The sequence below is a fragment of the Prionailurus viverrinus genome, chromosome A1 (genome assembly GCF_022837055.1).
Source record: "Prionailurus viverrinus isolate Anna chromosome A1, UM_Priviv_1.0, whole genome shotgun sequence".
NCBI classification, from domain to species: domain Eukaryota; kingdom Metazoa; phylum Chordata; class Mammalia; order Carnivora; family Felidae; genus Prionailurus; species Prionailurus viverrinus.
This window is the reverse complement of record NC_062561.1, coordinates 19,706,284-19,719,311: the sequence shown is the minus strand read 5'-3', so window position 1 is coordinate 19,719,311 and position 13,028 is coordinate 19,706,284. Positions and strand designations below refer to the sequence as shown.

Below are 13,028 nucleotides of genomic sequence, written 5' to 3'. Positions count from 1 at the left end.
CTCTCCCTGATGATCTCACCTTTGGCACCTCCTTCCTGGTCTCTATCTCGACACACCGGGTGAACTGTGCCACCTGGTGGAATTCAATGAAACCATCTGTGAGTTCTAGCGACAGCTATGGCCGTGGAGACCAGCTTTTCCAAATGAATTAAGACATACAGGCTCGAGGGAAGAATACCTGAAACTGAGACTATTCTGGAAAATCTAGATGGATGGTCCCCACAGTTAGGGCAGCAGGTATAATAGTGAAGGTGATCCTGGAACCCTACCTCCTGCCTATATGGGCTGACTGATGGGGCACCCAGGAGAAGGTCCTGATTTTTGTAGGGGTCGGAACACATCAAGGATAAGAAGTGGGGTCTTGGGTCACAGATGCGTCCCTAGCATCTCCCACAGCACCTGACACACAGGTCTCAACCTGGCTGCACTTTAGACTCACCTGGGGAGTTCTTAAAGCTCCAGATGATGGGTCTAGGCCTAGGTATGTTTTAAAAGCTCCCAAATGAGCCTAATGCTCAACCCGAGTTCAGAAGCACTGGCCTAACATGTAGCAGGGACTCGATTAATATTTACTGAGTGGGTGAATCCATAAATGGCACTTAGACTATTCCAGCAAAGACGATACCGTCATCAATCAAAGTGTAAAGGGGGAATTCCTCGGCTGTGGCAGTTAAAAAACGATCATTACAGAGCCTGGTTTCTTCACTTAAAATAGCCCGCTTTATTAAATGGAGTCTGTTTCACGGGAGGCTATCAGCTAACCACGTAACCAGCCTCTCTCCTTCTCCCCAAACGCTTCCGAGGGATCTCCCAGTTGCTGAGATGTACTTATTCCTCACCCTGACTGGGTAGATAATGAAATACAGCCCAAATGGTATAATATTGCCCTGGAAAATGCCTAACTTGATTTTAGAGGTTAAAAAAAAAAAAAAAAAAAAAAAAACCATCTTTGAGCATCTTGAAAAGTGATAAATCCCCAACCTATTCTCCAACTTCTGCTGGAGCATCCGTTTTTCTGGAGAAGAGTCTCCGGATAGACACGGTGGCCTTTTCTAGCCACCACAGTGCCATTGCATGACCCAGGGCAGTTGAATTCGTGCAGGAAATTCTGGTGTTTACCCAGAGGAAGACTTCAGCTGATGGAAAAATTGACAGGGAACCCAGAGAGTCTTTTCACAAAATCAAGGTTAGGGAAGAGAAATAAGAGGTCATCTCCAGCTGCTCTAAGCCTGGAGGCTGGACCCCAGGAAGGAGGACTCTCCAGTTATTCTGGGGGCACTGATTCTTAAGTAGGGTCCACAGCCAAACTGCAGTGGACTCCCACTCTCCTCCCTACATCCCCCCACAGAGGCTCAATGACAACACATGAGGTGGGTCCCAGTTCTACTGGTGATTCAGATGCCCAGGGTTGGGAGCCCCTCACTGCTTTTAATGATGTGTGGCCGTGACCCAAGCTCTCCTGTGAATTAATTAAGAGTTGAGGACAGGCTCCTCCGGTCACGTGCTCTATCCACCTCTAGCTGGAAGCTCAATGCCCATCTCAGAATCAGCAGCTGATTACCACGGGATCACGGTCAACTCCTGGCCATGCTGGCTGGGCCCTTCCTGACCTGCCTGTGACATCGGGCTCTCTCCCCAGTGTGGAGCGGCCACAGGCTGACCTCGAGTGGACACACAGCAGGCTGCTCACCTCGCTTGGCTATTTCAATAGCAGTCGCGCTTCCAATGCCACTGTTCCCTCAAGTGACCCAGAAGGCTATTCCAGGAATTTGGACCTCGAAGCCCTCAGGCACAAAGTCCTTAGCCGCTGGTTCACAGCCACTCCTGGAAGCAGCAAGCCCAGAGAAAGAAGGCCTATAAGGAGCCAGGAAGAGAAACCCCTGCAGGGAGAAAGCCTAGTTGTGAGGTGGGCATGATCGCTCTCTCTAGCACATCACATAGCTCCTTCCTTCCACGCCTCCCTGTTTCCTTCCCTGGTCTCAGGAACAATGCTGCCCTCTCAGACTTTACATTTCCTCATCACTGGCTTCCTGAACTTTCAAAAATATTTGGAGACCCTAACAATCTGGCATCCAAATCAGCTTTCTCTGACTGCCTCTGAGACCAGAAGTGCCCCCCTCCAAAAAACAAAAAACAATCGTCTGATAGATGGATTATTTTCCGTTTTTCCAATTTTGAGGGGAAAAGAGGAGGAGCGTAGGAGACCATTAGCATCATGCCTGTTGTGTGGCAGGACAGGTGTCCCTACTTAGCTACAGAAGGACGGGTGAGGTGGGGGAGATTTGCAAGTACAGAATGAAGCTAGAGGAAGGTCGTTATTTGAGCTCGCACCGCCTCGGAGAAAGCAAAGGCTCCTTCAGGGCTACAGGGCGTGTGCTGCGTAACTCTAGGGGGCACCGTCCAGATCACAGTGATGGGAGATTTGTATCTGCGTTAGAGCAACTTCTTTGCAGATGGCAGCAAAGCGCGCCAAGGAGGTGCTTTTCCTCATTTGCACGAAAGGATCACACCGCATAAAAGTAACCCTGAGTTCCTTAACTGTTTCTCTCTGCCTTTTGAGATACCTCTTCTACCTTTGCTTTCCTAGGTTTGGCCTGGAGGGGGATTAGCAGGAGGAGGTCCTGAGGGCAGAGCCCTCCCCCCACACAGGCAGGCTGGGGTCTCAGAGCTTGCAACTCTCACCCAAAGAGCCCAGTGATTTCTCCTGCTCTGCAGCAGAGAACCGGTCTCTTTCCCCTGAAGATTCTACGCAAAGCCCAGTGCCCTCCCACACACGGTGTTTACACACAGACTGCCAACAGCTGGTCTCCCTGGTATAGCACAATTGCCAACTACAAGCCAGGACACTGGAGAGGAGGCCAAAGAATGTTTATCAGCCTGGGTTAGGTTTGGAAGTCCTTGCCACAGGGGCAGTCATGGCCCCTTGTCTCACAGCCAAAAGAGCAGGAAGAATGTTCCCGTTCCCACCATCTGTAACTCACTTGAATGTCCAGGGCAGCTCAGAGAACACCCTTCCCACTGCTTCTGCTGCTAGCGGCACAGTGGGGTGAGCAAGACTTCTGACTCTTCCAAAGCTTCCTGCGAGGCTGACTTGAAGCTAAAAAGAATTATCAATAATAAGGGCTTTGGATCAAACAACCTGGGTTTCAATCACAGCTCTCCTTCTTAATAGCTGTGCGATCTCATGTGTTGACTTAACCTTTCTGGGCTCCTGTCTCCTCTTCTGCAGAAAGGGGATAATAAAAGCTAACTATTGGGCAGCCTGGATGAGATAATGTATGTAAGGCATTTTCTTACCACACTTGGAATAAATTAAGAGTTCAATACACAGCAGTTGCTATGTTACTATTATTCATAATGACATCAATACTCTCCATGTTCAAAACTGAGTTCCTCATTTGCCCCCACCCCCATCCCAGCCCTCCAAATCATTAGGGACTTTGAGAGCATTTTAAACTATAACCAAAGATAAAGCTGTAAGATTTGTTTTCTCTTATAAATGTTGGCAGGCAGGCGGGGGGGGGGGGGGGGGGGTAGGGTCACTATGAAAGGATTTTCTTGCAGAAGCAAATGATTCCTCAAGAAGGGGCTAAGGGCCTTCTTCTAGGCTATAGGGTCCTAGCCAGGAGAAAAAGTACTGGTGGGGAACAAGTGAGACTTTCCCAAAACACAAGAGAGCCAGAAGTGCAGGCCACAGAGAACACACGGGGAAACCAGGAACCGCCCCAAAGATCCCCTCCTCCAGGGGCAGGAAGCTGAGGCTTTCCTCCTTGACACCTAGAGGAGACCTTAGCCTCCGGAAGATTATGTTGATCCTATTAAACACCAAGGCTTGCTGACGACAGCTCCTGTGGATTAAATCTCTTCCTCAAACTCCAGGCTGTGAGCCCTTCCAAGAGGGCGGGGCCAGGCTGGCCTGCTGGGCCTGTCACACTCTCCTTCTGTCCTTTGCCTTGGCTCTTTGACTTCATCGCGGGATCCTGTCCTCAGCCAATCTGTTGTGAACAATGAGATTTGGCTGGGTTTTTTTTTTTTTTTTTGTATCCCCCTGCCCTCTTTTGGGGAAGTATTTTATGTTCACAAACTCTTGATATCAGTCCCTATTTTTCAGTGTGAAGAGAAATATATGACATGCCTCACAAAATGGTAGGTGATAAAGCCAAAGGAGGGTTTCCATTCTGTCAACACCCCAACCTGGGGCACCTTCTACTGAACCAGTGAGGCTCAAAGGGTGCTCCCCAGACAGGTGGCATCAGCATCACCTGAGAACCTGTTAGAAATGCGTTGTCTACTGAGTCCACGGTTCAAAATGGGGCCCAGCCATCTAGGGTCATATGCCCTCCGCGTGATTCTGATTCAAGCTGAGCAACCACTGTGCTTGTGTTTCCAGAACCTCCGGAAGATAGGAATCACCAGGGGGCAAGCTCCCAGGCATCAGTTTCCCCCAATTTACCCAATAGGGAATTTGCATATGCAAATTGTAGCCCTCATCTATACCTGTCAGGGGCTTAGGGGTCAGGGTTTGTTTGTTTTCTTTTTAATTGTCCCAGGTAATTGTCAGGTTCAGGCAAGTTTAGGGAACAGTGACTTGATGCTGTTGCATAGGTGAGCAATATAGGGGAACTTCGTAAAAATCATGGTGTGCCAAGAAAAAGCATTACAAACCCAAACTACAGACCCTCATATGGGGATGAAAATATTAGGAATTGTCTTTCCCTCCCCCATCCACCCCCACCCCCATGTAAGAGTTCGGGGAGAGACTTTCAGAAGCCTGCTTTCCCAGGGCGAGAAGCTAACCCAAGCTCTCCAGGCTGCTGTGTAACATGGAAAGACCCAGCGAATAGTGGCCACTGCCACTATTTGAAAGAGAGAGGTTGCCATTTGCCAAAATCCAGTGGAGCTGGGCTGACAGCTCCGCTTCCCACCACTCTCTGCAGCCCTGGCTCCTGAGAAAAACATGCACTTTTCCCGAAAGGATGGGGTGTGGGGGAGGAGAGAAGTCAGCAGCAGCATGCTGCCTCCCCTTGGAACACGGAAATTTGCCGGCCTGCCTTAGGAACTCATAGAAACCCTAGTGCAGGGAGAAGAGGAGGTCCCTTAGATAACTGGGCGGCATGAGAATCACCTGGAGGATATTTATAAAATGTCAGTCTAGGCCCCAGGGCAGGCCAACCGAACTGGAATCTCTAGGGACAGGGCCTGACGCTGGTATTTTAGATTCTTGCCCTATTATTCGGCCAGGATTGAGAACCACCGCGTTTCTCTAATTAATTCTAAGATAAAAACCACCTCTCTGTCCCCCGGAACGGGCCGCCTCTTAAAACCACAAGGTGGAGAGCCGGCTAGGGTACAGCGAGGGTGACCACCAGGCCAGTGAAACCGTCGAACGCCGTTCACACAACTCACACTGGGTGCACGGCGGACACCCGCCCCGAAACCGGCGTTCGGAAAGTTCCAGCAGGAGCGAGAGGTCACAGTCCACAAGCTGCGTTTTATCGGTGAGCAAAAACACACGACTTGGGAAAGTTCTAAGCCGGAGTCCTCACCAGCGATTTAGGGCGCGCCCAGCCCGGGGCCGAAAGCAGCCCCGCGCGGCTACCCGAGCACGCCCTGCAGGGCGCCAAGGTGACGCCCAGGGGACTCCGGGGCGCGCGGGCCGCCTGACGTCAGTGGATCCGGGCCCCGGCGCGGCAGAGCCCCGCCCCTCGGGGCTGGACCCCGCCCGCCGGGCGGCATGCCTGCGGGGGGCCCCTGTCACTCAGTCGGCCCAGCGGGATCGCGGAGTCGCGGGCGCGTCCCCGCTCGCCCGCGCCGAGGCGGGCCACGTGACTGCCAGCAGCCCCGCCCACCCGGCCGCCCGGGCCGTCTTACTTGGTGTATTCGCGCAGCCCTGTGGCAAGCCTCGCGGCGCTGCGGTGGACGGACGTGGTAGGGCCCGCGCTCCCGGTGTCCCCGCCCTCCGGAGCCGCCGGCGGTTACGTCATTCCAGTTATGTAATAGCCGCGGGCTCTTCTCCACGGGGAACGCGGCCGAGTCTTCTGGTCCGCCCTGCCTCTCTGTACGGCTTTGTGCGGAGCGCCCACTCAGCCCCAGCCTCAGAGGGCAGGGAGGGGGGGGAGGGCCCTGCTGCGGGCGGCACTCAGGGTCACACGGTCAACTCGGGGTTGAAACCGGGCGTCACTTGGGGCGTCATCTGGGGAACACCTGTCTGCTGGGTATGCCTGGGATGCAAAGATGGCTGGTAGAATTTGCTTACCCAGAAAATCATGTGGAATAAAAAGATAAGGCGTAATGATATTAACAAGATTTCTCCATCCGATGAGTTTTATCACAGCATTTTCCAAGTTCCTATGTATCTTGTTTCATGTAATGGCCCGAGTAATTTAGCCAAGATAGAACCCCCTTCCCCAGCAGGTGCAAGGAGTCAGGTTGGTAACATGAACACAGTGACAGCTGGCAAGAGGCAGGGCTGTGTCTCCCACCGGAGAGGTCAGTCTCTTCGAAGTCTGAACTTTTGCCACCAGTTCAGCAACCTCATGCAATGCCAAGGAGGTCCCCTTGATCTCCTCCAAATCTCCATCAGCCTTCCCCCAGACCCCCCAAAACCCCAGAAAACATACAGTGTAAGTTAAAGCATGGTTGTGTGCCAATCTAGATCCCAGTGAAGTCATCCAGCCTCCTCCTGGGCCCTGCTGTGTAGGAATCAGACATCCCAGTCTATATCTGACCTCCATCCCTAATTGAGGGGTGGAGTTAAATTGAGGAGTACAGTTAAATTCTGTACTGGGTTACCCAATTCGCCCAGAGACTGAGCCACTCTTACATAAGATGTACAGACCAGCTGGTTTAATGGCCTCGTTACCTAGGATGTAAGGTATAGGATCACTGCCCTCCACCCCCAGCAAGCGGATGTGGTTTTACTTAAGAATAACTTTGGAAATAAGTTTCTCCAGAACAGTTTGTTCGTCTGAACAGGACTGTGAAGTTCCACTGCATTGCTCTTATTCCTGACAGAGTGATGAAAGGGAGTTTAAGCAAGTGGCATTCTGGAAAACCACCCAGCCTGGTGTGACTTTCAATACCGGTCTGGTTTGGCTGGGAGAATATTTTAGAGTCCCAGAGTTACGCAACTGTGCTTTGTATACTCTGCTTTGTGGCAGTGATAGAAAAGGTGTCTGTCTGCCCTGAATCCCTCTACCACCTCAGGAAATAGGCTTTTGGCTCACAGAGGGGGTGAGAAGTTGTTTTGAACCACAAAGTCTATCGAGGGCCTCAGCAGCACCTTGAAGTAAAAGGATGGGTGAAAACCCAGCTGTTACCCTGGCGTGTGGTCCTGGGCGTGCTGCGTGACCGCTCAGTCTTGGTTCTCTGATTTGTAGAATGGGAATGAATGTGCTCACCTCGTGAGATGGCGGTGATGATCAGACACTTTTGTAAAGAGACTAGCGAAATGCCTGGTTTCATCCGAAGGGATCAAAAAATGTTCACTTCCCTCAACTTTTCTTTGCATTCCTTTCTCCCTTTACATTATAGCCATGCCGTGTACGTTCAGTCGATGGTCCATGAGTGCACGAAGCATATAATGTTTATCCTTAAATCAACACCTATCCACGGGGTATCTAGTGTGTGCATTACACTCACTTCTTAGGAGGTTTTTAAGAAAAGATAAGCCCCATTTTAGAAGGGCCTTCCACTCTCCCCTGGATGACAGGGAATATGTACACAAAAAGACAAAGGACAGGGAAGGATTAATGGGAAAAGGCTCCCGTTTAAGTAGGAGTTAGCTGAGCTGGATTTTAGTCCTATTTCTGACTCCCAAGGTTACCTGGGTAACAATGATAAAATTTATTGGGGGCTTAATATGTGCCAAGCATTGTGGATTATCTCACTTAATCCTTACAATGACCCAGTAAAGTTGCTCTTGATATTATCCCCATTTTGCAGATGAGCAGACTGAGACTTAAAGGGGTAAGTCACTTAGGTGAAGTCATAGCATCCATCCTGGATCCATACTATATGGTGGCAAGTCACTTAACCTCTCTAGGCCTCCGTTTTCTCATCCAAATGAAAGGGGCAATCAGATGACATGTGAGACCCTTTCTAGCTCTCACTTTCTTTAATAAGAGAAATACATAAAAAATTTAAATAAGGTAGGCCCAACGTGTTTTAAGAGTGACATGAAGTGGGGATAGCTGCTTTATTTCATGTGGGTAGAAAGACCCTAAAATATTTCTTATGTGTCTTTGCTTTCAATTTGCCACCCAATAAGCCAAACAAAGAAATCCTCCTCCAGTTGATTTAGAGTCCTGAAGCTAATTTTGACCAAATTGGAAGGAGAAGCAGAAGGTGTGGCCTAAGAAATCCATGGCTTCCCACACAACAGATATACGTGATGGGAAGTCTGCACGCACACACACGCGCGCGCGCGCACGCACACACACACACACACACACACACACACACACACACCGGTGCTCACATCATCTTCCACCGAAGCTCAGTACCAGTTTCTCCAGCCCAGTTGTCATGGCAACACCAGCTGCCAATGAGATCATGGAAGACAAGGTTATAATGGCAGTGGTGCCTTAATATTTTACCTGGCAATCTCACTTAGATAATAAGATGAATAACCATAAATCATAAAACCATAGGAAGCCCAGGCACTGCTCTTTGTATGTGTTTAATGTGCACATGCCGGTGGGGAAGAGAAATGAAGGCAAAGGTAAGGGAATGGAAAGGAAGGGAGGGTGAGGCAGGGGGTGGGGAAGAAGATCTCTGATGCTGATCCCCGTTACTCTGCAGTGTAGGTAGGTCATGCACGGGTCCTGAACCTGTTTGTGCATGGATTAAAGGACTGGTCTCTTCTGCAATGACAGCAAGGGGTTAGGGGCTCCCAGCCCTAATCACAGAAGTCTGATTACAAGAAACCCAAAGCAACTGTTTTCTGGGGTTCACACCAATGGAGGAGAGAAGCAGCCCAGGCAAGATGTACATGGCAGACGATGACCCTGCCCTGCAGCAGCTCACACAGTCACCCAGCAGGAGGCTGGACCCCGTTTAGAAGTACCTTGCTGGTTGCCTCCCCAGTCCCTTGATGCCCACTGGCTTTTACAGACTGGTCCACTCCAGGGCTGTCTGCTGTCCATCTGAACCAACTTCCTAAAGAGCAAATCCATTTGATTTAAGGGTTTCCTTCCTTTCACAGGAAACTGATCACAGTGGGGATCTCTAGTAAGAGCTTCAGCACTGGGGAGCAGGGGTAGGAGAGAGACTCAGTTTACACTGAATACCCTTGGAGAGTGTGAATTTTGTATTACGGGCATGAATCACCCAGTCAAATAAAGGACACGCCAAGGTCCACTTGTTTCCCTTGTCCACCTACCAGGGACTAGACGTGGTGGCAAGAAGGGCCAAGGGCAGGGCAGTCTCCATGTAATGAAGCTGATGAAGGAAATGATTTCCCACCAGTGGACTTGTGTTGATCTGAAACTCTCATGCAGTCTGTTTCTAGGGCTTTAGTTGTATGACAAACAGGTTCCATTCCCAGTGCAAAGGCAGTTTGGGGCTCAGGGGTGGGAGTGGAATAAGAGCCTGGAGGATGTCAGAGAGGTTGTTGTAGCTGGCCCTCACCTACTGGCCTGTACCACCTGGTTCCTCCCACTGGCCCAGGAGAAGGGCCACCAGTAGGGCAGGGAGAGGCCACAGACATAGAGTGCCAGGAACAGGGATCAAAAGTCAGAAGACTCACATTGAGCCCTGACACCCCTTCAGAGGAGACACTTGACCTCCCTGAGCCTCAGTTTCCCCTCTAGACAGCAGTGTAAGTGTCCAGTCCTTACGGCACAGTAGTGAGGATGAAATAAAAACATTTCTTCTTGTGGCTGCCTGGGTGGCTCAGTGGGTTAAGCGTCTGACTTTTGATTTTGGCTCAGGTCAGGATCTCAGAGTCGTGAGATTGATCCCTGCGTCAGGCTCTGTGCTGATAGCGTGGAGCCTGCTTGGGATTCTTTCTCTTTGCCCCTCCCCTGCTTTCTCTCTCAAAATAAACTTAAAAAAAAAAAACCTTTCCTCTTATTTAACAAATATTCATACTCTACTTGCTATGTGCCAAGCTCTGTTCTAAGTTCATTTCATATGAGACTGAAGGAGGCTCTGTGCTGACAGCTCGGGAGCCTGTTTAGGATTCTCTCTCTCCCTCGATCTCTGACCCTCCCTTGCTTGTGCACACTGTTTGTCTCTCAAAAAAAAAAATGTATTAATGAGACTGAAGCATAGAGAATTTCAGTAGCGTGTCCAAGATCACACCAGAATCTAGAACGTAGCACAACCAGGATTCCAACCGGACAGTCTGGGTCCAGACTCCACACACTTAACCCTTTTTCTGTAAGGATGGGACACCTTTCCTAGTGGCTTCTCCTCAGTTTCTTCTTTTAGTCACTTCTGGGGGGCTGGAAACTTCTGCTACTATCTCCTGACCTTTTTGTGGTCGGTTGATTGGCTCCTGTGTTCGAATGGGTGGCTTCTAGTTCCCCGCTCTCCATTTCACACTCCAACCCCACCGCAGACTCCCCACCAAGTCAGGGGGGCTGGGTGACTGAAGGTGGGGCATTCTGGGGGTGAGGCACTGAGACCTGCAATCAGCTAAGTGAGGTTGGGTTTTGAGCCTGTGAGCACTTGGGCCCTTATATACACCTGGAATGACCCTGCCCTCGTCAGTGAGTTCTGGGCCATTCGGTCATCCTAGGGAGGCTTGGAAGGACTGAATACACTGGTTCACTTTTTTTTTTTTTTTTTGTGGGAAAATGGACTTAAAATTTACCATCCTAATCACTTTTAAGGGCACAGTTCAGTGGTATTAAGCACGTTCACATTCTGCCATCTACCACCATCCATTGCCAGAACTTTTCATCTTCTAAAACTGAAACTCTGTCCCCATTAAACATGAACTCTCCTCCCCACCCCCAGCCCCTGGCACCCATCACTCTCCTTTCTGTTCTCTGTGACTTTGACTATTCCAGGTTCCTCCTATTAGTAGAAATCATACAGTATGTGTCCTTTTATGACTGATTTATCGCACTTAGCATGATGTCTTCAAGCCTTATCTATGGTGTAGCATGTATGAGAATTTTCTTCCTCCGTTTTTAAATTTTTTTTAACTTAAAAAAATGTTTATTTATTTTGAGAGAGAGAGAGAGAGAGACCAGGAGGGGCAGAGAGAGAGAGAGAGAGAGAGAGAGAGAGAGAGAGAGAGAGAAAATCCCAGCAGGCTCCATACTGAGTGTGGAGCCTGACGAGGGGCTGAGTCTCATAACCATGAGATCATGACCTGAGCCAAGATCAAGAGTCGGACGCTTAACTGACTGAGCCACCCCAGGTGCCCCGAATTTTCTTCCTTCTTAAGGCTGAATCGTATTCCATAAGAAATTCACCGCACTTTGCTTATCCACTCATCTGCTGAGGGACACTTGGCTTGCCTGCATCTCTTAACTATCGTGAAGAATGCTGCTGCACACCGGTGTAGACGGCACATTGGTCTTTTTAAGACCCGGCTTTCGGTTCTTCTGGGTGTACAGCCAGAAGTGGAATTGTTGGATCACGTGGCAATTCCATTTTTTATTTTCTTTGAGGAAACTTCATACAGAGTTCCGTGACGACGGCACCATTTTACATTCCCACCACCGAGGCACAAGGGTTCCGATTTCTCCGCATCCTCACCCACGCTTGTTATTTTCTGGTTTCTGTTGTTATGGTTTTGGGGTGGCCGTCTGAATGGGTGCGAGATACAATCTCCTTGTGTTGCATTGTTACTTTTTGTTCTGTGTCTTAAAATCCTTTTTATAGTTTCGGTGCTTTCTGGGTGCTGCCTCCATCTTGCATTGATGGCTTAGGATAGTTAATTACACACACACACACACACACACACACACGCTTCCACACATGCAATATTGAAGGGATGGTTTGCTGCTGACAGATGAGGTCCTGTGGATGTGCATAATTTAGAACCAGCTCAACTTCTTTTCTGTCACCAGTTTTTTTTTTAAATTAATGTTTATTTATATTTGAGAGAGTGAGATTGAAACAGAGCATGAACAGGAAAGCGACAGAGAGAGAGGGAGACACAATCCGAAGCACCAGCACAGAGCCCGACATGGGGCTTGAACCCATGAACTGTGAGATCATGACCTGGGCCTAAGTCAGACGCTTAACTGACTGAGCCACCCAGGCGTCCCTCATCCATTTTAATATATTTTTTTAATGTTTTTATTTCTTTTTGAGAAAGAGAGAGCACAAGCAGGGGAGGGGCAGAGGGAGAGGGAGACACAGAACCAGAAGCAGGCTCCAGGCTCTGAGCTGTCAGCACAGAGCCCCATGCAGGGCTCGAACTCACGCGCAGAAATCATGACCTGAGCTGGAGTTGGCTGTTAAGCAACTGAACCACCCAGGTGCCCCTCCCCTCAGCAGTTTTAATCCATTGTTGGGGACCATTGAGTTTCCCTTTGGCCTTTATCCAAAAGGTCCAGCAACTAATTTCTTTGGGAGTTTTGGTTCAGTTGGGCTCATTTCACCCGATACACAAGGGGGAAAATGACAACTGCTTTCCCCAGCTGAGCTCTCAGTTGCTCATTTGGCAAAATAAAATATCACATTTACTGGTTTTTCCACTTTGATTCACAGAAATGACAGACCATATCAGTAACAGAGAATGTGCCTATTTAAGTGAGTCTTATGATTATTGGTCATTTTTTTTTATAATTTTTTTTTCCAACGTTTATTTTTATTTTTGGGACAGAGAGAGACAGAGCATGAACGGGGGAGGGGCAGAGAGAGAGGGAGACACAGAATCGGAAACAGGCTCCAGGCTCGGAGCCATCAGCCCAGAGCCTGACGCGGGGCTCGAACTCACGGACCGCGAGATCGTGACCTGGCTGAAGTCGGACGCTTAACCGACTGCGCCACCCAGGCGCCCATTATTATTGGTCATTTTTGAAGGCAGATCTCTTTGCATTGATAAGGGAAAGAAGTTCCCT

General features: G+C 49.5%; 1 protein-coding gene across 1 annotated transcript in view; it reads right to left on the bottom strand.

Moving 5' to 3' along the window:
• The window catches only part of DHRS12 (dehydrogenase/reductase 12), a 106,251-nt gene that overhangs the window by 27,693 nt on the left and 65,530 nt on the right, over positions 1–13,028 (bottom strand). The window contains exon 3 of the mRNA XM_047850467.1: positions 2,982–3,097. Coding sequence (XP_047706423.1) covers positions 2,982–3,097 — 116 coding nt within the window. The remainder of the gene's footprint in view (positions 1–2,981; positions 3,098–13,028) is intronic.